This window comes from Salmo salar, chromosome ssa03 (genome assembly GCF_905237065.1).
Source record: "Salmo salar chromosome ssa03, Ssal_v3.1, whole genome shotgun sequence".
NCBI classification, from domain to species: domain Eukaryota; kingdom Metazoa; phylum Chordata; class Actinopteri; order Salmoniformes; family Salmonidae; genus Salmo; species Salmo salar.
Genome location: NC_059444.1, coordinates 54,890,249 through 54,914,648, shown reverse-complemented (window position 1 = coordinate 54,914,648; position 24,400 = coordinate 54,890,249). Strand labels below are relative to the sequence as shown.

Below are 24,400 nucleotides of genomic sequence, written 5' to 3'. Positions count from 1 at the left end.
TGAGGTCAGAGCTTTGTGATGGCCACTCCAATACCTCGACTTTGTTGTCCTTAAGCCATTTTGCCACAGCTTTGGAAGTATGCTTGGGGTCATTGTCCATTTGGAAGACTCATTTGCGACCAAGCTTTAACTTCCTGACGGATGTCTTGAGATGTTGCTTAAATATATCCACATAATTTTTCTTTCCTCATGGTGCCATCTATTTTGTGAAGTGCACCAGTCCCTCCTGCAGCAAAGCACCCCCACAACATGATGCTGCCACCCCCATGCTTCACGGTTGGGATGGTGTTCTTCGGCTTGCAAGCCCCCTTTTTCCTCCAAACATAACGATGGTCATTATGGCCAAACAGTTCTATTTTTGTTTCATCAGACCAGAGGACATTTCTCCAAAAGGTACGATCTTTGTCCCCATGTGCAGTTGCAAACCGTAGTCTGGCTTTTTTTATGGCGGTTTTGGAGCAGTGGTTTCTTCCTTGCTGAGCGGCCTTTCAGGTTATGTCGATATAGGACTAGTTTTTCTGTGGATATAGATACTTTTGTACCTGTTCCTCCAGCATCTTCACAAGGTCCTTGCACTTTTCGCACCGAAGTACGTTCATCTCCAGGAGACAGAGCGCGTCTCCTTTCTGAGCGGTATGACGGCTGCGTCGTCCCATGATGTTTATACTTGCGTACTATTGTTTGTACAGATGAACGTGGTACCTTCAGGCGTTTGGAAATTGCTCCCAAGGATGAACCAGACTTGTGGAGATCTACATTGTTTTGCCTATCAGAAGCTTCTAAAGGCATGACATAATTTCTGGAATTTTCCAAGCTGTTTAAAGGCACAGTCAATTTAGTGTATGTAAACTTCTGACCCACTGGAATTGTGAGACATTGAATTATAAGTGAAATAATCTGTCTGTAAACAATTGTTGGAAAAAGTACTTGTGTCATGCACAAAGTAGATGTCTAACCGACTTGTCAAAACTATAGTTTGTTAACAAGAAATTTGTGGAGTGGTTGAAAAACAAGTTTTACTGACTCCAACCTAAGTGTATGTAAACTTCCGACTTCAACTGTATCATTAATTGATAAGTCCAAAAATGGATATAGCAACTAAGGATTCCAGCTTTAAAAACCCCATACTATTTCATTATTTACCTTACCAAAAAAATTTGTGAAATCATATTTTCACATATGAAATAACTGTTCACACATTGAGCTGAAATGTTCATGTGAAAACACAAGAGACACGTGAGGTCAGTTGTTCACATGTATTCAATGTAGAGTTCACATGATACCACCACCTTTTCACATATGAGGAGAATACCATTTTTCACCTTGCATGTGAATTGCAGTTTAACAAGAAATTAGCATTTGTTGTTTACAAACATTGTAGTAAAACAAGCTTGTATTTTGGGTTGAACTAAGCTGATGAGGCATTTATAAGTTATATAATGTTTTTATAAGTTAAAAACATTCAAATGTTGTCATGTGTAGTTTCATGGTATCACATGTTGAAATGTTGCATCCCCATTTATTTCACATTAGGTCATGTTATCACATGTGCTCAAATGTTTTCACGTGTAGTTTCTTGTTATCACATGTTGCTTTTACATTTTGTCACATTATCACGTGAAATTCATGTGGTTTTTCCGTAAGGGAAGTTCTTACCCCACGTCAGATACAAATTCTAAGGAGCTATTCATCAGTCAAAGTGCTCCACCATATCCCCCAGTCTCAGGAGAGCTGTCTGTCTGTCTGACTGGATGGAGTGCCCAGAGTCTGCTGGCTACTGATGAGGGTCACAGGCAAGGACAGACATTCCTGCATGGCTGGGGTCTGTATGCTCCTGCTCCCCCCACCTCTCTCTCCTTTAACAAACAAGACCGCTATCTCTTTTTGTCTCTCCCTGTGGTCCGTGGAGCCCTTGTCACTGCATTGCATTCTGGAACAATTACTGCTTGCACTGAGACCACCTGATAGTGAGTGTGTAATCGATGGCACATTTTAACAAGAAGAGAGAGCAGCAGTGTGTTTAGGCATCGGGACAGAGGAGCGAAAGACACACAATGAAGATGATCTCCGTTTTACACCCTCGTTCAGTGGAGGCATCCTCCTCAGTGAATTTCATAAAAATAGTGAAACATTAAAAAAGTTTAACTAAACTGAATATATTGACATCACCAAATAATTGATTAAAACACACTGTTTTGCAATCAAGGTCTACAGTAGCTGCCGGAACTCTATAGGGTAGCACCATGGTATAGCCGGAGAACAGATAGTTTCCGTCCTCCTCTGGGTACATTGACTTCAATACAAAACCTAGGAGGCTCATGATTCTCACCCCCTTCCAAAGACATGCACAGTAATTATGACAACTTCCGGAGGACGTCCTTCAACCTATCAGAGCTCTTGTAGCATGAACTGACATGTTGTCCACCCAATCAAAGGATCAGATAATTAATCTAGCTAGTTTGCACAGCAGTGCATAAAATGAAGAAGCAAGAGAGAGAAAGAGAGCTAGCTATATTTCTTTTTTTTTCTCACTTTCACTTAGCTAGTGAATGCAGCTAGCTTGTTCAGCCTACTCAAACACCAGGCTCTAACAGCGAGGGATGCTATGTTAGATAGCTGGTTATTGCATTCCAACACTGGAACTCTTCCAAGTTAAGGTAAGCTTTTGGTTTTATAAATTTATTGCAACCCGGGGCCCACCGGTGTAATTACTAAACTGCTAGCTGACTGTACACTGTACTGCATGATTTTAGCGGGTTTACAACACGTTAGTTATAGTAGTTATGTTGACAACGATGTAGGCTGTGTGTAACAGTCATATGGTTTGGCTTGGAATTTTTTTTTCTCGCCTGATCTGAGACAGCTGGTATGTTGTGCACTGAAGTCCACAAGCGAAGGGAAAAGGTAAGAGAAGGAGAGTGCGTAGATTCGAGTAGGAGTTATACAACGAGCAAAAATTATCATGCTGTTTGTATGTGGCTGCTATGCTCAACAACAACAAAAAATACTCCTCCCTCATCTTAAACGTCACCGACAGGCACTGTCCTCGTTCACCCCCTATACCTCATCGTTAGTAACCCACATGTATGCTTGAATAGGTTTGTGCGTCATGTCTAGGGAGGCTAAAGAAAGAAAGTGTATGAACGTTGAATAACAGATGATTTCTATTCAAACAGCCTACAGTAAGTACCTCAATCAGCAAAATCACCAATTTATATTGAGTTGTGTAGTGTGAGCGAGGTGTGAAGTGACTAGATGAGATTTGGCCTGTAGCCAGAATGAGATGGCACAGATCAGATCATGGTGGGTAATGTGTGCGTTAAACAATGGGATGGAAATGAACCTACTGTACATACAGGAAGAGCTGGCTGTGAGCAAACATTGAAATGGGATGTTGTTGGATTGCAGGAATACTTACCTTCCTATTCCAAGGACACCCTGCTGCTCAGCTTCCCTCAGCCTTTTTTGAATACCCATTTGCAGAGGGAGGAAGGGAAGGAGGGAGAGAGGGAGGTGGGGAAAATAGAGAGGTACCAGAGGGAGGGAGAGAGAGAGAAAGAGGAGTGAGGGTAGGGGGAGCCTATTCTCATTGACGAAAGTTGAAGGAGAAGCACTGCAACAAGATTTTAATTGACATACACTTTTCAATTTACATCACATCTTTGCCGTACCTTTTGTTGAAGCTGGCAACTTGACATTCTTGCTCTGCAGCTCCAATTTCCCTTAAACATCAAAGTAGCCACTAGCCAAGTGTAACGGAGTTAAGAATGTGCCATAAACTCACTCCAGAGCTAGCTTGAAATGTTGCAGATGGAGCCATCCAATCAGTAACTTTTAGGTGTCTCAAACTGTTGGTACGTTGTCAAGGAGGGCGGTCACGTGTGTTGCAAAGCAGAGAATCATTGGTTCGAGCCCAGTATGGGGCAATTGGACAGTGGAGGAAGCTAAGCGCATTGATCCCCGCAAGCAACTTTTCATCTAAAACATAACGCTTTTACACTCTTAAATAATACAACCAAACCATATTGCAACAATTCACAACCATATGCAAACAATTAAAGGGTTTATTTCTTGTTCGTACATGCATTAAATGAGCTTGCATAGCTGGCTAGCTACTAACGTTTGCATATCAAACATGAACGTTGACCCCTCTCATACGAATATAAAGGTTCATTAACTTTATCATACGGTGTCGTTCATAGTATAATAGCTACAGAGCTTGCTAGGTAGCAAACTAAACAATATTATTTCAGCATTTTCCTATTTAGCTGAATGCTGACATTAGGGGACATTAGCTGAACCATAGCTAGATAGCGCTTAGGCCTACATTACAACTTCAGCGTATTACATGAAAGGTTGACCCATTTTGAATGTTCTATTGTTTTTGTGCATCTCTGAGTGATGTTCTATTGATTCCCTGGGTCATTTCATGTTTATCTGAATTATTGGCATTCAAGCAGGCAACATTCACGGCAGTTATGACATAGCACTGTGATAAAGTCGCTCTCACTACACTGGAAGTTAATAGGAATACGATTTTTAGATTGCGAAAACGTCTTTCATACATGTCAGATTTCAATACTGGGTGATGTCATAACTCGGGAGGATGTCTTCTCTCGAATAAGTCATTGATCATATTTTTGCGATATTCCTACCTCGAGAAATGTGTAATTTAATGGAGGGTCTAGCACATTTTTCCTACTTGTCTGCCTCTTTAGTCCAGGGTGCATTATTGCATGGTGCCGTTGCCGGAGATATTATAGAAATGAGATAGGAATCCAATTAATGAAGGATCGAATAACGCCCGACTGGTCGACCAATCGCGTTCATGCTGTGTCATGCGGTTGCTAAACTAATCTCGAAAGTATGAAATTGAATGATTCCAAAGCTATACGATATTACAGATAGCAAGTTAATTATCTCAGAAAAGATGTTGACGAAATTCATGCACATGTTGGGTTTTTGAGCTAGCGCTCAATAGACTCCCATTCACACCTTGAAGGAGAGCGCTCCTCGTCACAGAATCGTCCAGAATGCAACGCGTGGACCATTGGCGTATCAATTTCAACGTTTCCGATCTCCTCAAAAGTTTATCTACGGTGGCGAATGTTAGACTCGACTCTGAGGCACATTGATCTGCAGGTTGAACATGGTGAGATTGTAGACTCCTAATTTGATAGCTGTAAAAATCACCTAAACAAACTGCTAACTAGCTACTTTACATGCTGATATTGTCTTTGGTATTGTGTCCAAATTTGGTATTGTGTCCAAATAAGACAAGTTTACAAGTTACATTTGCTAGCGTGTACGAACAAGAAATAAACCCTTTAATAATTGTTTGTATGTGGTTGTGAATTGTTGCAAAATTCAAGAGTGTAATATTTGCAAATATAATATATGTCTATACATTTCAGTTGTTTCAAAAACATTGCTGTGCTATTGCAATTTCTACAGCACTAGTGTTGGGCTCAACGAGACAGTTCTGTTTATATTTCCCTGCTTGGAGAGGAGCGAGTGTCGTACACAACTTTAGGACATAGTGGTCAAGACGTGACAAGTTTGCAAGTTTACATTACAGTAACAAGTCCATTCTCAGGATTTTGTTTGATACCTCTCGATAATCTCCTTCAACTTTCATCAATATAAAAAGAACCAAAGAGATATGTACCAGAGAGGGTGGTTGGAAAGATAGCGAGAGAAGGGGGGTACTCTAAGCCAGTCAGTGTCAGGTTTAATATGACATTTAATTTGCATCTCCTTGTATTTCCTGCAATGATTTCAGCCTTTTAGCTCTTGGCTCTGTATCCTCAAAAATCAAGGAGGCACTCAACAACCTCAGCTTGCTGCATTGGCACAATAATATTCTGCCTAGCACTACAGGATATGGTGGACCACCAACAACCTACTGAAGTCACAGAGAAAGTGTTTTTGTAATCTGGGCACATAGAGGAATTGAGTACCGGTTCATACAATGTGATTTCCCTCATAACTTCATGTGGGTTGTTGTGTTTGTTGATTCATGTTTTATGTTAATTATGGAGATGATATCATCTTCTCGGTATGGCACCATGGAATCACTGGGCCTTGTCCTCCATGCTAGATGTAGCTGCCAAGCGACCCATTTTCCCAACATTCTTATCTGGGGACACCTCATAGCAACTTGCATCAATTGAGCCATTGACCCATTTAGAATCCAAAGAGTTTTGTGAAGGACTCTCTGGAGCATGTGAAAATGTGAACTGGGCCAATCAATGGTCCTGTGAATTGGCTAGCCGTACACACTTTTTAAATTGTTTTATTTATCTCACATTTATAAAACCAGATAGGCCAGTTAAGAACAAGTTCTCATTTACAGCTGCGACCTGGCCAAGATAAAGCAAAGCAGTGCGACAAAAACAACACACACACACACATGATTCTGCAAAGTGCATAGTGTTACCCCCTATAGAGTCTGTATGTTGAGAGAGAGTATCACAGCCAATAAAAGCAACTGTTAACTTTCTGTCAAAAGACCTTGGACTGTGTGTGTGTGATCTCATGACCATGAGAGAGGATGTTTTCCATGGAATATATTCTTGAACTGAATAACTAGAATTGTTCTGAACAGCTTATGAGGAGTATGCCTGTATGATCCAGGTCATCACCATGGGTACTAGAAAGCACATGGTCATAGCAGTGGAATCAGCCAGCAGTTCTGCCCCTCCAGACAGTTTGGCTGGGGTTTGGAGGATCAATCGAATCTGATGGCAGAAGTCCCAGCATGTCTTCGGGCAGGGTCGGGCACTGTACCACTAAACTCCATGAAATGCTTTTTGATCTCATGGTAAACAACGATGAGTCATCATGCCTTGTCAGCTGAGAACTAGAACACCTGAACAGAGACAAGCTTGCCCGGTCACTTACTTTATGTAGGGCAAGATGACACTTACATTTTTTATATAAGAGCAACATTTTTTTATATAAGAGCAACACATTTCCTATCGTTAGCTGCAAGGGAACTTAGAAATTACAACCCAACTATATGTGAAAAAGCAGAACAATCTGTATATTCTCAGATTGTACGATGGCCTACAAGCCTCCAACTTTTAATCAAAACCAAACAATACTTTTGTGCGTTCACTGCAAATGATCCTGTTGATTTCTGATTTAGTTTGAATAATTGAATCATTCTATTTCCTGTCTCTCCACAGAGGTGCTCATCAGAGTCCAGGTGTTTGACAACAGTGACCTTTCACCTCTGGCAGAGGCTGCAGTGGAGGTTTATGGGAACCAGTCTACCTTGGCATCCAGCAAGGCTGGCAAAGATGGCGTCGTCATGGTCACCTTCCTGTACCGCCCTGGCACCTGGGTCATTGTCACGGCAACAAAACAGGGCTTTGTCACTAACTCCGCCCCCTGGCATGCCAGCCGCATCCCCTGTGAGTATTGTGTTTCATCCCTAACGTATCACTCTTTCACCTCAGGAATGAAAAGAATGTTGTGTTGTTGTGGTTTACTACCATTCCATCAAAATCTTATTCATACTACTTTGTGCGATCACGTTATGAGAACTTAGTCCTCACAAAGCTATGTTTTAAATACTGATGGTTAAACTATGCAAGTAACGGAAGTATTACAAGAATAATTACCAGAATCCTTTTGGACGTTTGATGGAATCCAACAAGCCGTCTCTGCCGATCTATCCTCTGTGGGGTGTGGACAGTCCTACCCAGTTATTGTTGTTTAACCTCAAATCCCCCACCCCATTTCCCCTCCATATCCTTCTCTTCTCTGGGTCCACTGCCAGGGCGTTATCCATGTAACACAGTCAGCAGTATCTCTGTGTCCAACCGCCCACCCCATCTCACCCAGTTGTTGCTGTAGTTATATCCCACCCTCGGAGCAGCAAATTCAGCGGTAAGGGAAAGAGCTGTCCTGTCGGCGCTAGCGGCTGGAAGCCACTTAGCTGTTAGTGCTGGTCTACTTTTAGCATTAGAGCCAAAAAGTGACAGGAGCCCGGGCCTGTATGAACTGTATGTTGTCCTCCACCATCCACCCTTGAGAGTTAAGAAACCCCATGGTTGCATCATGGGCCCTGGTCAAAAGTAGTACACTACATAGGGAATAGGGTGCCATTTGGGATGCAGGCCATGGCTGTGGTGTTTTTAGAGCATCTCTCTATGGCACTGGTTCTTGAGGGTAGAATTGCATGGATGCCAATGCCATCATGCCATGGATAGGGCTGTGCCGATTTTTTAAATCTTTTTAAATAACCGTGTAATCAACGATTATGGATGAAAAGAAAATAAAATAACCGTCATAACTGTTTAAATATAATATATATATATATATATTATTTTTTTAAATCAATTTCATATTCAAGTCGACAAACTTTACCCAAAAGCAGCAAAGTAAAAGTAATCCTGATTTTACATCTAACAGCCAATATAAGGACAAATGAGAGGAAGAAAAACTTGCCAGTTTTAGAATTTGATGTTGTGCAACAAACAGCTAACTGAAGATGGGATGGCTGGGCAATCAAAAAGATGATGTGTGGTAGGGTTGGGCGGTATCCATACCGTTATAGGTTTCTGTACCATACAGGGGTAAACGATATTACCAGAAGTACACACAAGGGCCGCTATTTACATTTCTTTTTTTATGATATATTTTTTGGGACGCACAAAGCAATTTAGGCAACAGGGATCTTGATCCAGGAGGGGATTGAATGTCTCTGCTGTAACCAAGATGCTTGATCATGACCTCTAGCCACTTAGCTAGCAAATTAGAAAAAACAAATGTATAGCTGGAACCCTGAGCTGGATTTAATTTATTTTACACATTAGATTTGTTATAGTTATACTTAGCTTATAATCAGTGCTTAATTTGACCTGGATCCTGCTGGAATAGATTTGACTTAGTTTGTTCTGGCACCTATTTGCACAGATCCGGTACCTCTCACGGCATGATTTATTAATTGTTTCACAGTTCGCACTATAAACATTCTAGTAAAAGTGATCAGAGTTAAGTCAAGTTGCCTCCTCGATATTTCTACCGCCCACTCAGAAAAACCATCTTGTCAAAGCGCAGCAATCCTTCACTGATTACAGACCTGGTCTCTCATTTCTACATAGAGGTTATGGGGAAGGCCGGTGGGGTAAGTAGCTGATCATGACACAGGTCTTGGTAGTGGTGATCAGCTAATGAAGAGGTCCCTATGTAATCTTCTCACTTAGCCTAGGCTAGTCATCTTCCTACTGAATTTGAAACGTGGGAAAGCCAAATCAAAAAAAATATTTAAGAAAGACAATCGAGTATTATGACATTTTGAAGTCCAAAAATCAAGAGAAAGATAGTGAATCGAACCCGAAACAAGCCGGAGAACGGTCAGTGCCGGAGGAGAGGAATGAGGGGCAAATTGCTCCTGATCGCAATGCCTTAGCTAGCAGCGCTGCTAATCCCACCAGGTCAGCACCACCACTGGCATTTCCGCTAGCTAGTAGGCCTACTGGTGAGTCATACTCGGCGGGAGAGGGGGACTGGGAGCTGGGGAGGGTTTGGGGGACAGTGAATCCACCGACGAAGTGCTTGGAGCAGGTGCAGTTTGGACGGAAGCTCAGTTCAAGAACAAGCAAATTTATAACTCCTGGTGTTTCATGCAAAATTCAAAGCTGGGCTGTACAACATGCAAAAAGGTAGGGAACTTGGATCTAGAAAAGACTAGAGGGATTAAATTAGCAAAAGAGTAGGTGGAATGTACAGTAACATACCTGAACCAAGGTGCGTTTGGTGGCAGCAAGCATTGTAGACAAGGCTAAAGAGGGTACCCAGGTTATAGTTAACATTCAACATTTAAAAATAGACACTACAGCCAGAGTCTTCCAAACAGCCTTACAAGGAGTCTAAACGGCATGGCTTTGAGAAAGAAACTTACTGTCAGGAGTTAAATGAACTTGACATGGGGAGAGTCATTGTGGGAGATTTTGAAAACTAAGGTAGGAATACATTTTTCCTTTACAAATTGTTCTGTACTGTGAAGTTTATCTGAATATGCGCTTCATATTATCACATAGGCAGGAGGCCTATGTATTCTTATATATGTGTTCTGCTGTAGCCTACATTGATTTATTTTATTTTAAATCATATTCCAATATTGTGATATTTCTTCTACTGCTACATTGATGTCTTGAAAATTATATGAAATGTGGGTCTTGTAAGCTCCACAGCTGAGTATGTGTGCACATGTTCTTAGCGGGTGATTTGCAGTGACGTAAATAGCCACTGGGATTTTTGCCCATTCTTCAAGGAAAAACTGCTCCAGCTCCTTCAAGTTGGATGGGTTCCTGCCTGTGTACAGAAATCTTTAAGTCATACCACAGATTCTCAATTGGATTGAGGTCTGGGCTTTGACTAGGCCATTCCAAGACATTTAAATGTTTCCCCCTAAACCACTCAAGTGTTGCTTTAGCAGTATGCTTAGGGTCATTGTCCTGCTGGAAGGTGAACCTCCATCCCAGTCTCAAATCTCTGGAAGACCCGAAGCCTTAGCTTTGTGCTTAGGGTCATTGTCCTGTTGGAAGGTGAACCTTCACCCCAGTCTGAGGTCCTGAACACTCTGGAGCAGGTTTCCCTCAATAATTTTCCTGTATTTAGCGCCATCCGTCATTCCTTCAATTCTGACCAGTTTCCCAGTCCTTGCCGATGGAAAAACATCCCCACAGCATGATGCTGCCACCACCATGCTTCACTGTGGGGATGGTGTTCTCTGTGGGGATGGTATTCTCAGGGTGATGAGAAGTGTTGGGTTTGCGCCAGACGTAGCGTTTTCCTTGATGGCCAAAAAGCTCAATTTTAGTCTCATCTGACCAGAATTCCTTCTTCTATATGTTTGGGGAGTCTCCCACATGCCCTTTGGCGAATACCAAACGTGTTTGCAAATTTTTTTTCTTTAAGCAATGGCTTTTTTCTGGCTACTCTTCCGTAAAGCCCAGCTCTGTGGAGTGTACGGCTTAAAGTGGTCCTATGGACAGATACTCCAATCTCCGCTGTGGAGCTTTGCAGCTCCTTCAGGGTTATCTTTGGTGCCTTTGTTGCCTCTCTGATTAATGCCCTCCTTGCCTGGTCCATGAGTTTTGGTGGGCGGCCCTCTCTTGGCAGGTTTGTTGTGGTGCTATATTCTTTCAACTTTTTTAATAACGTATTTAAAGGTTCTCCGTGGGATGTTCAAAGTTTGGGATATTTTTTTTATTACCAACCCTGATCTGTACTTCTCCACAACTTTGTCCCTGACCTGTTTGGAGAGTTCATTGGTATTCATGGTGCCACTTGCTTGGTGGTGCCCCTTGCTTAGTGGTGTTGCAGACTCTGGGGCCTTTCAGAACAGGTGTATATATACTGAGATCATGTGAGACTTAGATTGCACACAGGTGGACTTTATTTAACTAATTATGTGACTTCTGAAGATAATTGGTTGCACCAGATCTTATTTAGGGGCTTCATAGCAAAGGGGGTGAATACATATGTACGCACCACTTTTCTGTTTTTAATTTTTTAGAATTTTTTGAAACAAGTCATTTTTTTTCATTTCACTTCACCAATTTTGACTATTTGTGTATGTACATTACATAAAATCAAAATAAAAATCCATTTAAATTACAGGTTGTAATGCAACAAAGTAGGAAAAACGCCAAGGGGGATGAATACTTTTGCAAGGCACTGTATACTCGAGTATGTGGGGTGTTCTGCAGTGACATCTAAAATGCTTTGAATTAATCAGCACCTTGGAGAGCTCTGTCCATTTCACCACCATAGATAGTAGTCTACTTGGCTCTTTAGTCTGCCTGCTTCAGAGGGGATGGAGCGTTACTGTAGCTCTTTCCTCCATTATACCAACTGCAGCATGTTTTTTTTTACCTGCGCTCTCTGATACTTTAGCCTACATTCAATGGCAGATGGTCATAATGATTTAATGAGAAACAATGTTCATCCAAGTGGTAAACCTCTTGTCTCTTTAGTTTTCTCTTTTTGTATTTCTTTTTGTGTTTCTCATTTTCACAAACCCTTTTAATTGCTCTTTCATTTCATGCCTGCATTTGTCCCCAGCCATTGTTGTCTCTGTCAACAAGTTCTCTCCATAGAGCACACACACTGTCAGCAGACCATTGTCTATTTCTGTATACCCATAATTCCAAACTTCATTGTCCCCAAGTTATCCCCCTGGGCCCTGCCTATTAACCCAATTAAGTTTCCATGGATTCTAGAATCATTCTGAAGTGAACTGGATTGATTAAATTAACTTCACTTGGAATATATTTCATAATATATGTATTCTCTATAGGTCTATACTATAATCCTATTCTATTTAATTACAGTATATCCATATAAATTCCTGAGCCATTTTAACAAGGCATTATATGGAAATTGGACAGGGCTGCAGAGTGCTGACAACAGAACAGAATCATGTCTTTGATGATTGTGATAATGAGAATCCGCTCAGTCTGTTTGCATTTCACAAACTTTATAGACACTTAAGCCATTATGACATTGCAGAAATCTGAAGAGGGATGCTAGCCTGGTCCCAGATCTGTTTATATAGTCAACTCATATGGTCGTTTATCATAGGGTAGGATTTGGCAAGACAGCACAAACAGATCTGGGACAAGGCTGGAGATATACACCATTGTGTCCCTATCACAATAACTACCATATATTAAACAATAACTATGGGTAACTGTTAACGTACTAGAACCATGACTCAACAATCTGAGAGAGGATGTGGGTCAGCCCTGCATCCTTTGTCCCTTATGCTTTCAAACCCAAAACGCCTTCCACCTTAGAGAGATGTCTCTTCAACAGTCTCCATCAGTAGTGTTCTGTTTATCACTGACTTTGTTCGCCCCTCTATTCTTCTCTCGTATTTTATTATCATTGGTCTAAGAGAGACAAAATGGTTCTTTAAAAACTGCAGTGTCCTACAGCCCGGCTAGGCTATCCCCTCCAGCCCTTCTATAATCTGTGGTTGTCATGCAAGTCCCAGGGATGGATGACTCACTGCCATCGCTCATATGTTTCCTTGTGCAGCGAGACGAGGTGCCTCTTGCTCACAGCTCTTGATTGACTCAGCTGAAGTCAGGGGACCGAACCCGAACTGAACACAACCTGGAAGGATGGATGATAAAACTGGTGTCTTGGGGGCATTTTAGCGTTGCTTTCTTGTTATGTTGATTCTCTTTCCCCTAATGTGGATTCTCTCTCTCTCACTTTTTCCATCTGTCTTTCCTCCCCAGTGTCAAATTCACACGTTTTTTTTCTCCCTCTGTTGCACAGTCTTTTCTGGCTCTAGCTCTGGCTCTTGTCTCTCCCCCCATCTGTGCCTCAGGCCCAGTGTTGTATATGCTCTGGTCTGACAAGCAGTCACCTTCCCTTTTCTCTGCTTCCCATGGTGGAGAATATTAAGCACTGTGTGATCTGCTTGTGTGTGCGCGTTTGCGATCTGTGTGCGTGCGTACGTGTCTGTGTGTGTGCTTGAGAGAAAGGGGCGAATGTCCCAGTTCTCTCAGTTAAAGCAGCGTCTATGAACCTGGGCTGGCGTAACCTGCCAGGCTCACTCTAACTGTAGCTCTTAGCTCTTGGAAAGCATCCACCCACACACAGAGCATACTCACACAGCCTAATAATTCAAGCTGCAGGGAACGGTGTAAACACTGCATGCTGCATCGACTCTCCTTGTCAACCACAGTGACTTCAATACAGACATCTGCACACAAAGCTTTCCCTTTATGGAGTGATCAGCATTTAACATACAATACACACTCTATATCTTCCCAAGCTGTAGACATATTGTGCATCCAGTATAATAAAATATATGATGCTAATTTTAATTATTGTCTTTTTAGCTCTTGCAGATTGTATCAAGCAAATGACAACTGTATACCAATTGACTTATGCAGACCAGTGTGCACTTTTACTGTGAGGATCTGTGCAATGAAAGAATTCACAAAAAGCTTGATAAATGTTATGTTTTGAGTCCTTGATGTCTCTGCTGCCTTATGCACACAGGCTTATAGCTCAGGGGGTACATCAGTATCAGCAACACCCTGATTCTTCTTAATAACATATTTTTTTTAATTAATTTTACCTTTATTTAACTAGGCAAGTCAATTAAGAACAAATTCTTATTTTCAATGACGGCCTAGGAACAGTGGGTTACCTGCCTTGTTCAGGGGCAGAACAACAGATTTTTACCTTGTCAGCTCGGGTATTCAATCTTGCAACCTTTCGGTTACAAGTTCAACGCTCTAACCACTAGGCTACCTGCCGCCCCAATGGGCATTAACCTGGTTAACCCAGACTGATCACTGTTCTCAAATGTGCATTCATGGTTCAGTCTGGTTAAACCAGCCTAGGTAGGCACTGGGCACTACAGCTTACTCCAGCCACCATGCTAATGTGTCCTGGAGAGTAGCCAGCACTTGCCACAGCTTCAGAGGGTCCAGACAGCCCAAGGCTATACTGGTCAGTGGGTATAGTCAGATCCCTAGAGACAGATGGGGGGGGAACATTCTGGAGAAAACAATGCCCAAATGCCACACAGTTGTCATTTCTGCTGATGCTGAGCCAAGTAAACAATGCCATTCAATAACCTTACTCTACTTCAGTGGTTCCCAAACTGTGGGGCGCGAATGGCCCCCAAAAACTCAGTCCTGCTTTCAACTTACTTACTGAAAGTTGTGATAGTATAATGCACAAGGTGCAATTTTGAAATTGGGTAGTGCATCAGCAGTTTTCCTCTTGTCATGTCAGTTATTGCAGAGAGCTATTTGTAACTCAGAAATGTCCAGATCAGCTAACGTTTTTTTAGCAAGGTTTTTAACCCATTGATTTTGGGAAAATGGGAAAATGTGTAGAATTGTAGAAAATGAGCCATAAAACTGAAAAGTGTTCTCTGCACCCCATGACAAAGTGTATAGAATTGCAGCAAATTAGCTTTAACACTAGAACCGCTAGGCCTTTAAGCTAATGAGCAGTCATTCTGACTGCAATGTTCTAACAGTGTAATTAATACATTTCATATATGCTATCGCAAAAAATAATAATTTGGTTGTGTTTATGAAGGTCTTGGGTAAGATTAGAATTTTCTTATTTTAAATTTTTTTTTCAAGTAAAAATAGGATTTTCATTAGTTTTTGTTACTGTAGGCTATATGTAAAAACAACTAAAAACACCAACATTCAAGTGTTCAATCAATCTGTTTCCAAGCGTCGCGTTCTAGTTTCTTAGTCATCAAAATGGAGGTAGCGCATGATCTCTCTGTAGCGATCCTGTGACATGCTTTCTCCAAAGAAAGGTATCCCATACATTTTGGGCTGATAATCGTCCCGTAGCTTTGTCACCGACTTGTTCTATCCAAACTTCAAACCAAATTTCTTCCCCACCATTTTTAAGTTGTTTTCATTCAGATTTTGAAAATGTACGCACACGCTCACTGTGTACTCCAAGTAGGTCAGAATAGACTGTTTGGACTGCTGTTCTTCATTCACCTTTAGTGATTACATGATTATGCATAATTCGCTTCCCCTCTCTAATCAACTCACCTATTCTCCCCCATTATACTACTTTATTTATTTCATCTGTTGTAATATGTGTCAAATTATACTCGACACGGCACTTTCAAGTGTCGTGAGAAGGAGCGGAGTAAGCACTACTGTCAGGAGAAGGAGAGGCAATAGTGGAAAACCATTTGAAAAAATGACATGCCCTCTTAAAACTGATTATAACTTCAGTTCTGTTTGTGATATTAAGATTCTAACAACGACAGTGTGTTATGTAGATTTGTTAGGAAAAGGCAAGGACAGAGGCGGACATGACTTAACAAATGGAAGAATAATATTTATTTTTCTTTCATGAGCAGTCCAAATGACTGCTTTAGCAGTTCTAGTGTTAAAATGGCATCAACAATAAAGCCTCCATCCCATGGCAAAATGTGTAGAATGGCAGGAAATAAGCTTTAAACCTGCAAAATGTTTTCTCCACCAACAAGAGGGGTGTGAACAGTTTGTGTCATGAACAGTGCTTGTACCCATAGAAATATATACCCGGTGTGGGATTTTCCCAATGCTGGAAGGGGGGCCTGAGTGAAAACGTTTGAATGGCAGGAACTATGCTCTCCGTAATACCTCACTTATACCTAATGCTAATACCTGACAACAAACAGAGACAGGTCCTAGGTTTCACCGAATAGTGCTGGTTGTTTAGTCTACACCCTTTCGAGATAGAATCCAATACATGTAACTCTCTTGACCAGCAAAGCATACACCTGTCACGAGTGTAAAGACAGCACACATCCTTCCACGTCCTCTGAACACAAAGTCGAAAGGATAGAGATGCTTTGCAATGTCAAGAGTGTTTTGAATCTATCCTGAGCTCTTTCCCTCTGGTTGGATTTCAATGCCTCGTCACAACTGTTATTGCTCATTGCCAGTGTCTCCTCCCCTAGTGGACTCGGGTTGCAGACACACACACACACACACACTCCTTTCAGTCTGCCTGTCAGGGAGGGAACTCTCAGGTGGGATGCACTAGGATTTCCTCACCACTCGTGTATATAGTATCCTCTGTGGACCGCTGATGAATGAGGTGGCCTGGTTTCCTTATATAACCCCACGGTGGCTGTATTTTTGTCTTGCTGCACAGCTGGAAACACTTTGAAGGGAGCAAAATAGGTCATGACTGTCTCTCTGTGTTTGACAAACATTGTTTTGTTATGACTGGGGGTGGGGGGGGACAAAACGGCAGCAGTCAACAGAGACAGGTGTCTGTCTGATTGATGACTGATCTGTCATACCTAACTCTCTCTCTCTCTCTCTCTCTCTCTCTCTCTCTCTCTCTCTCTCTCTCTCTCTCTCTCTCTCTCTCTAAGTGTATGCTTCAGTAAGCCTCTACCTGCTCCCCCAGCGGCCTGCCACCCTGATCCTGTATGATGATGTAGTCCAGGTGCTGCTAGGATCCCCAGGTGAGTCTCTACATACTATACCTGCCTGGTCCTGTATGTGGTTCTGTATGGCTCAGTTGGTAGAGCATGGCACTTGCAGCACCGGGATTGTAGGTTTGTTTCTCGGGCCCACCCATTTGTGAAATGTATGTATGCAAAATTGCTGGCTTGTGGCTTTTTAACACTTCTCCATATGGCCTTAGATCAATAATCACACATTTTGTAAATAGAAATACTATACATTTTCACATGGTTGAGGGCCCAAATATATTTTCACAGTGGACTGTTAGGGTAGTAGCACTGCTTGATCTAACACATAAAGCATAGCATTGGGTTCAGTACACCCTAGCACAGACAGAACAGATACTGTATTACTATAGTATTACTATAGTATTACTATAGCCATCGGGCATCCGACATTGCCGTCAGCCGCCAACCATTGAGGAAATGCTTCCTTTGTAATCCATGAACGCTGCTTCACTGCCCGTGTTGCGCTCATGTTGCGTCAAGTCCAACGGCAGTAGCCATGGTTAAATTCTCTATGGCCTGGCCTCCCAAGTGGCGCAGTGGTCTAAGGCACTGCATCGCAGTGTTGCGGTGTCACTACAGCCTGGGGTTGGATCCCAAGCTGTGTCACAACCGGCCGTAACTGGGGGTCTCATATGGCGTCGCACAATTGGCCTAGCGTCATCCGGGTTTGGGTGGGGGGGGGGCTTTACTTGGCTCACCGCGCTATTGACTGCAGGATGACTTTGGTTGTCATTTGAACGGTCTTTCCGCCGACACCTTGGTGCAACTGGCTTCTGGGTTAAGCGAGCAAGCGAGTGTTAAGAAGTGCGGTTTGGCGGGTCATGCTTCTTAGACTTGCTTTCAATGAGAATGACAGATCTATAACTCTTGAGAATTTGGTCAGGTCGCCCAAAAAGTTACACATTGCAGATTTAATGAGTACCTGCGAAAAACTGGACCAAAGCTATTGTACTTACGCATAATCGAATAGAAAGAAGATGCTCTCCCCCTCTGCTCTTCTCCGCTCTCAAAACAACGCTCGGTGTGGCAGGTAAAACGCAACAGCAACACAACCCTTATAGTGGAGCTGAAGAGTAATTGGCAGAGCAAATGGAGCATGCTGTCCTCTGACAACGCGGCCCTCTCTGTATTCAAAGTCAGTTACATCACTAATACATCACTCGGCCGCTACACTACAGCAAAAGAGAAACAGGCTTTTATTGTCTAATCAGCTAATCACAGCTCTTAATGTGTGTGTGTGTGTGTGTGTGTGTGTGTGTGTGTGTGTGTGTGTGTGTGTGTCGGCATGCGTGCGTGTGCAGATGGCGTGCGTGTGCAGATGGTGTGCGTGCGTGTGTGTTGTTTATTACCCGACCGGTAATCGAACAGATCTGATCAAATACACTCGTAATTTTCCACATTGTTGATAGTGCCAATAAACCATCAATACAGAAGATGAAGCATCCAAACAAAATTGACCTAGATACAGCACTCTATCTGCCTCAAGGCATATCTAGGCAAACCAAACAGGCTGTAAATGTCTTCCAGAATTTACACCTGTTTAGGAATGGGCTGGGTGTAAAGTCCATGCTTTGTTCATCTCTATTAAATAAATTAAAGAAAGACCTATAGATTCACCAGTCGTTGTTCCATATGATTTTAACAATTGCTTTCGCAGCAGCAGCACGTACTATTGTTGTGTTGTTATAGCCCACATTATGGGATGCGATAAACGTGATAGATACTGTCTCTGTTTAGTGATACCCTCTGGGTGTGAACATCTAATTTAATCATATGTATCTTTTAAACCCCTTTTTACATCAGCAGTTGTCACAAAGTGCTTTACATATACCCAGCCTCAAACCCAAAAGAGCAAGCAATGCAAAGTTAGACGCACAGTGGCTAGGAAAACAATCATGACATGCAGTTGGGGGTGTGTGTGTTCCGGGGAATGCTGGGTAGGAACAATACCCAATAATTTAAGAAAATGCTCCATCTTTCCCTCTGTATTCCTCTTAAACATACAGTACGAGGTGTTAGCAATAGGCACAGTGTACACCTCCCTGTCTTCTCGCCCTCCTTCTTCCTCATTCTCTTCATCTCTGTCAGTTTCTCTGCTTACGCTGCCAGTAGGGTGCTGTACGTGGTGTCACAGCCCTCAACTTCCTGTCACCTGTCCAGTCCAATGAGTGAGCCAGAATGATGTAATCCGCTCCAACCAAGGCCCCTTAAGAAAGCTGTACATGTGACATGCTCCCACTTTCTCTGTAGTTCATGCTCTCTATTTCTCTCTCTCTCTCGCTTTCTCTCTCAGACCCACACAACACACATTCTCTTTACTGTATATCAACTGAATCTCCATACCTCCTAAATCTCTCTCTCTTCCCCCTCCTCTCTGAACTGTCAAGCCCAGGGCCCCTGATGCAGCGGTTTTCCCTTATCTCCTTAACGATCCCAGAATCCGGGACTGACGTGACCGTATGTGTGCGCGTGCGTGACAGGATGAGAGGCATTTATTGTGACTGCAGCACATTGATTTTGGTAGCAACAGCCTCAATGAGAGCCCTGTCTGTCCACTTTAATTATGCCCCAGACAGTTTTCTCTCTTCCTTTGCTATTCTCTTTGTCAAAAGGGCCTTTCATGCCATAATTGACTACATATTACTCCACCCCCCTGTAGAGTTTTAGTAGTGTGTTGGTGATTTATGTGGCGAGGAGAGGCATCCTTTACTTGTTCAATTGATTTGGGTCTACCTGAGGTAGTTGTATGTACAACTGTTGTACAAACTTACCCCACCAGACATGCCACCAGGGGTCTTTTCACTGTCCCCAAATTCAGAAAAAACTCCCTTCCATCTCATATTGTGCAAATCAACAGCCAGCCTGATAAAGCAACACCTCACAATGTCTCTCCCCCATTTTACCAAGATATTTTGTGTGTACTGTATGTATTGATATGTAGGCTGTGTGTGCCATTTCTTTTATTTATGTAGTTCTGTCCTTGAGCCGTTCTTGTCTATTAAGTTCTGTATTATGTTTCATGTTTTGTGTGGACCCCAGGAATAGTAGCTGCTGCTTTCGCAAAAGCAAAAAATACCTAACCAGCTCCAATGACCAGATACCCCTGTGTTCTTATGTCACGTCCTGACCAGTAAAAGAGGTTATTTGTTATTGTAGTTTGGTCAGGACGTGGCAGGGGTGTGTTTGTTTTGTGTTGTCGGGGTTTTTGGGTTGTGTTCTATGTTTTGTATTTCTATGTTCTATTTTCTAGTATTTCTATTTCTATGTCTAGTTTATTGTTTTGACCTTCAATTGGAGGCAGCTGTTCCTCGTTGCCTCTAATTGAAGGTCCTATTTAGTAGGGGTGTTTTTTTTTCTTCTATGGGATTTGTGGGTAGTTGTTTCCTGTTTTAGTGTTTGTTGCACCTGACAAGACTGTTTTCGTCGGTCTTTTTGTTCAGTGTTAATTTTTTTGTTCAATAAAGAAGATAATGAGCATTCACATTCCCGCTGCGTTTTGGTCCAATTCATACGACGCCCGTGACATCTTAGTTAGTTAGTCAGGTTTGAATAATACTTAATTGAATCAGGATGAGATACAGTTACACAACTCTCTTGTTAACACTTTGGAGCATCTGGTAACTTTTATAGAGGTACATGAATGGAGGATGTGGTCGTTTTGCTGACACACATACACTTACACACACTCTCCCACTCTCTCCCACTCTCTCAATGCCTCCAGGGTAGTCTCGCTCAGTCAGTTAAGCGAGGAGCAGTTTGGTACGTTTTCTCTGCTGTCTCTTTAAGCGCTAGAGACGAGTCTCTCAGGAGGACTAAGCACGGTAGTGTGTCATGACGAGGGCTCTAGTAACAGGGAGAAGAAAGACAGTAGATCCCTGTGCTGATGGATAGGAACTGATGAGAGGCCATCTGAAAGTGCAGCTCTCAGTGCTGAGGCTAGTCACCATGGAGACGACCCGGTGGCAGGAAACTAAAGTGTTTTGAAGAGGTGGAGGAGTGCCAGTGAGGGGGGAGAGGAGAGGGGGGTGCTTTTCAAGCTGTGTTTGACAAAACCCAAAATGCTGTGTTTGGTAGAATGAGATTGTTGGTGTGACTGTACTTGAAAGCATGCAGCACGTGATTGGTGTAATTAAGCTGTGTAATCACAAGGTATGTTAGTTATTTAGTAAACATTGTAGCCTGTTTGAGTGTTAGTCCATTCTGTGTTATTGTCATTATGGTTGAAACATCACTGCTCTAGTAGTAGCAGCTAATGTATATCATTCAAGGACAGCCTGCAATGAATGCATCATTGTACAACCTTGATATTTTTACCTCTTTTGTTACATTGTTTTCAAGATGATTCAATATACGTTACCCACTTAACACTATCTTTGCCCATAAAGCCTACCTTTCTCTTTCTCTCAGAACCCCCACCATTGTCATGTGGGTTCAGAACAGAGCTACTGTAAAAGGCCATGGTTGAGTTGACTCTGCTACATTTTGTGTTGCATAGCGTGTGTTAAGTCTCTTGGGTCAGACGTCATAATAATGCATTACTGGTGATGAAGCCGTGTTACACACAATTCATTGGAGCAACACGGAAGGCTAAGTTGTCCCCTCGACAGTCTTTCGGTGGAGGCATATTCAGGCTCTGAAGGTACTATGCTGTGAGTGGTTGTTAGCCAGTCATAGGCCCTAGAAGTGTGTCTAAACTTTTACTCATCTGGTTGTGTAGTCCCGTGTGGCTCAGTTGGTAGAGCATGGTGTTTGCAACGCCAGGGTTGTGGGTTCGATTCCCACGGGGGACCAGTACGGGGAAAAAATGCATGCATTCACTACTGTAAGTCGCTCTGGATAAGAGCGTCTGCTAAATGACTAAAATGTAAATGTAAAATGTTGTGTGTCTTATCTGTGTGCTTCATGATATAAACCATAGCAGGGATATCAACAAGGCTATTTCTCAGCTATGGCATTGAGCCTGATGTGTCCACATTGACAGAAAAACCTCCAGGGAAGTCAATTGGTTGTCTCAAAAAATGGGCGAACACATACAGTGTCAGCAGTAAGTGACTGTAACCTAGCGAACACGAATCATGCTGTGATTCAATCAATCACTGCATCCCAGCTGCACTTCTAACTCAAATGTCATGCCTTTACAACACACACACATAACATTATGTAAATTTACAGCGGCCTCCGCGTCTGGCATATGCTGCTCTGTGGTGGCTACGCTCGGTGATCACACTTTCCCATCATGCCTCCCTCCATATGCTCTGCCCTGTCCATTGTTTTTCTCGATGCTCTGTGATGTCTTACTGAACACCTGGGCCTTGTCCGTTGGTATGGAAATGAGGGAACAAAGGGTACAGAGCGTTCAGTAAAATCTCAACTTGTTCTATCTCATTCAGCTGTCTCTAAGCCAAGCCATGTCGCAGCATCAAGCCATTTTATATGTTGATTAGTGCTGTGGCATATAGCACAATTATTCAGCAGCACCCATTTAGTATGAAGCCCTGTCTTTGAGTCTGGATGAGGTAGGGGCATACATTTTTGTGAGTATGGAACATTTCTGGGATCTTTTATTTCAGCTCATGAAACATGGGACCAACACTTTACACATTGCGTTTATATTTTAATTCAGTGTGAATATATACAGTTGAAGTCGGAAATTTACATACACTTATGTTGGAGTCATTAAAACTCGTTTTTCAACCACTTCACAAATGTCTTGTTAAACTATAGTTTTGGCAAGTCGGTTAGGACATCTACTTTGTGCATGACACAAGTAAAATGTTCCAACAGTTGTTTACAGACAGATTATTACACTTATATAATTCACTGTATCACAATTCCAGTGGGTCAGAAGTTTACATACAACCCCCAAAGCCAATTCCTCCTTTGGTTGTCTTTCCTTCCAGTTCTCTGCTGTCAATGACTGGAACGAACTGCAAAAATCTCTGAAGCTGGAGTCTCATATCTCCCTCACTAGCTTTAAGCACCAGCTGTCAGAGCAGCTCACAGATCACTGCACTTGTACATAGCCCATCTGTAAATAGCCCATCTATCTACCTACCTCATCCCCATACTGTGTTTATTTATTTATCTTGCTCCTTTGCACCCCAGTATCTCTACTTGCACATTCATCTTCTGCACATCTACCATTCCAGTGTTTAATTGCTATATTGTAATTACTTCGCCACCATGGCCTATTTATTGCCTTAACTTACCTCATTTGCACTCACTGTATATAGACTTTTTGTTTTCTTTTGTTCTACTGTATTATTGACTGCATGTTTTGTTTATTCCATGTGTAACTCTGTGTTGTTGTATGTGTCAAATTGCTATGCTTTATCTTGGCCAGGTCGTAGTTGCAAATGAGAACTTGTTCTCAACTAGCCTACCTGGTTAAATAAAGGTGAAATAAAAATTAAATAAATAAAATAATTTTAAAAAATTACGGGGCGCATGCGCCATCGTGCATTAATGTATTTTGTCCCCCTACACCAAACCCGATCACGACACGCAGGTTAAAATATCAAAACAAACTCTGAACCAATTCTATTAATTTAGCGACAGGTCGAAAAGCATTAAACATATATGGCAATTTAGCTAGGTAGCTTGCACTTGCAAGCTAATTTGTCCTGTTTAGCTAGCTTGCTGTTGCTAGTTAATTTGTCCTTGGATATAAACATTAGGTTGTTATTTTACCTGAAATGCACAAGGTCCTCTACTCCGACAATTAAACCACACATAAAATGGTCAACCGAATTGTTTCTAGTCATCTCTGCTCCTTCCAGGCTTCTTCATCTTTGAACTTATATGGTGATTGGCATCTAAACATTCATTGTATTACTACACTGACCGGCAACACAGTTCATCATTCAATCACCCACATGGGTATAACCAATAAGGAGATGGGACGTGGCTACCTGCTTCTATAAACCAATGAGGAGATGGGAGAGGCAGGACTTGCAGCGCGATCTGCGTCAGAAATAGGATCTATTTTAGCCCTTGGCAACGCAGATACTCGTTGACGCGAGCGAGTAGTGTGGGTGCAATAATTGAATAACATAGATTCCTAAATTTATTTTGCAACGCACTCGACGCGAGCGGTGTGGTCAGCGGTGTGGTCAACAGCTTGAAAAATTACAGAAAATGATGTCACGGCATTAGAAGCTTCTGATAGTCTAATTGACATCCTTTGAGTCAATTGGAGGTGCACCTGTGGATATATTTCAAGCCTACCTTCAAACTCAGTGCCTCTTTGCTTGACATCATGGGAAAATCAAAATAAATCAGCCAAGGCCCCAGAAAAAATTGTAGACCTCCACAAGTCTGGTTCATCCTTGGAAGCAATTTCCAAATGCCTGAAGGTACCACGTTAATCTGTTCAAACAATAGTACGCAAGTATAAACACC

General features: G+C 42.2%; 1 protein-coding gene across 1 annotated transcript in view; it reads left to right on the top strand.

The window, feature by feature from the left end:
* The window catches only part of fam171a2a (family with sequence similarity 171 member A2a), a 62,113-nt gene that overhangs the window by 8,916 nt on the left and 28,797 nt on the right, over positions 1–24,400 (top strand). Inside the window, exons 2-3 of the mRNA XM_014192623.2 lie at positions 7,191–7,418; positions 16,898–16,990. Coding sequence (XP_014048098.2) covers positions 7,191–7,418; positions 16,898–16,990 — 321 coding nt within the window. The remainder of the gene's footprint in view (positions 1–7,190; positions 7,419–16,897; positions 16,991–24,400) is intronic.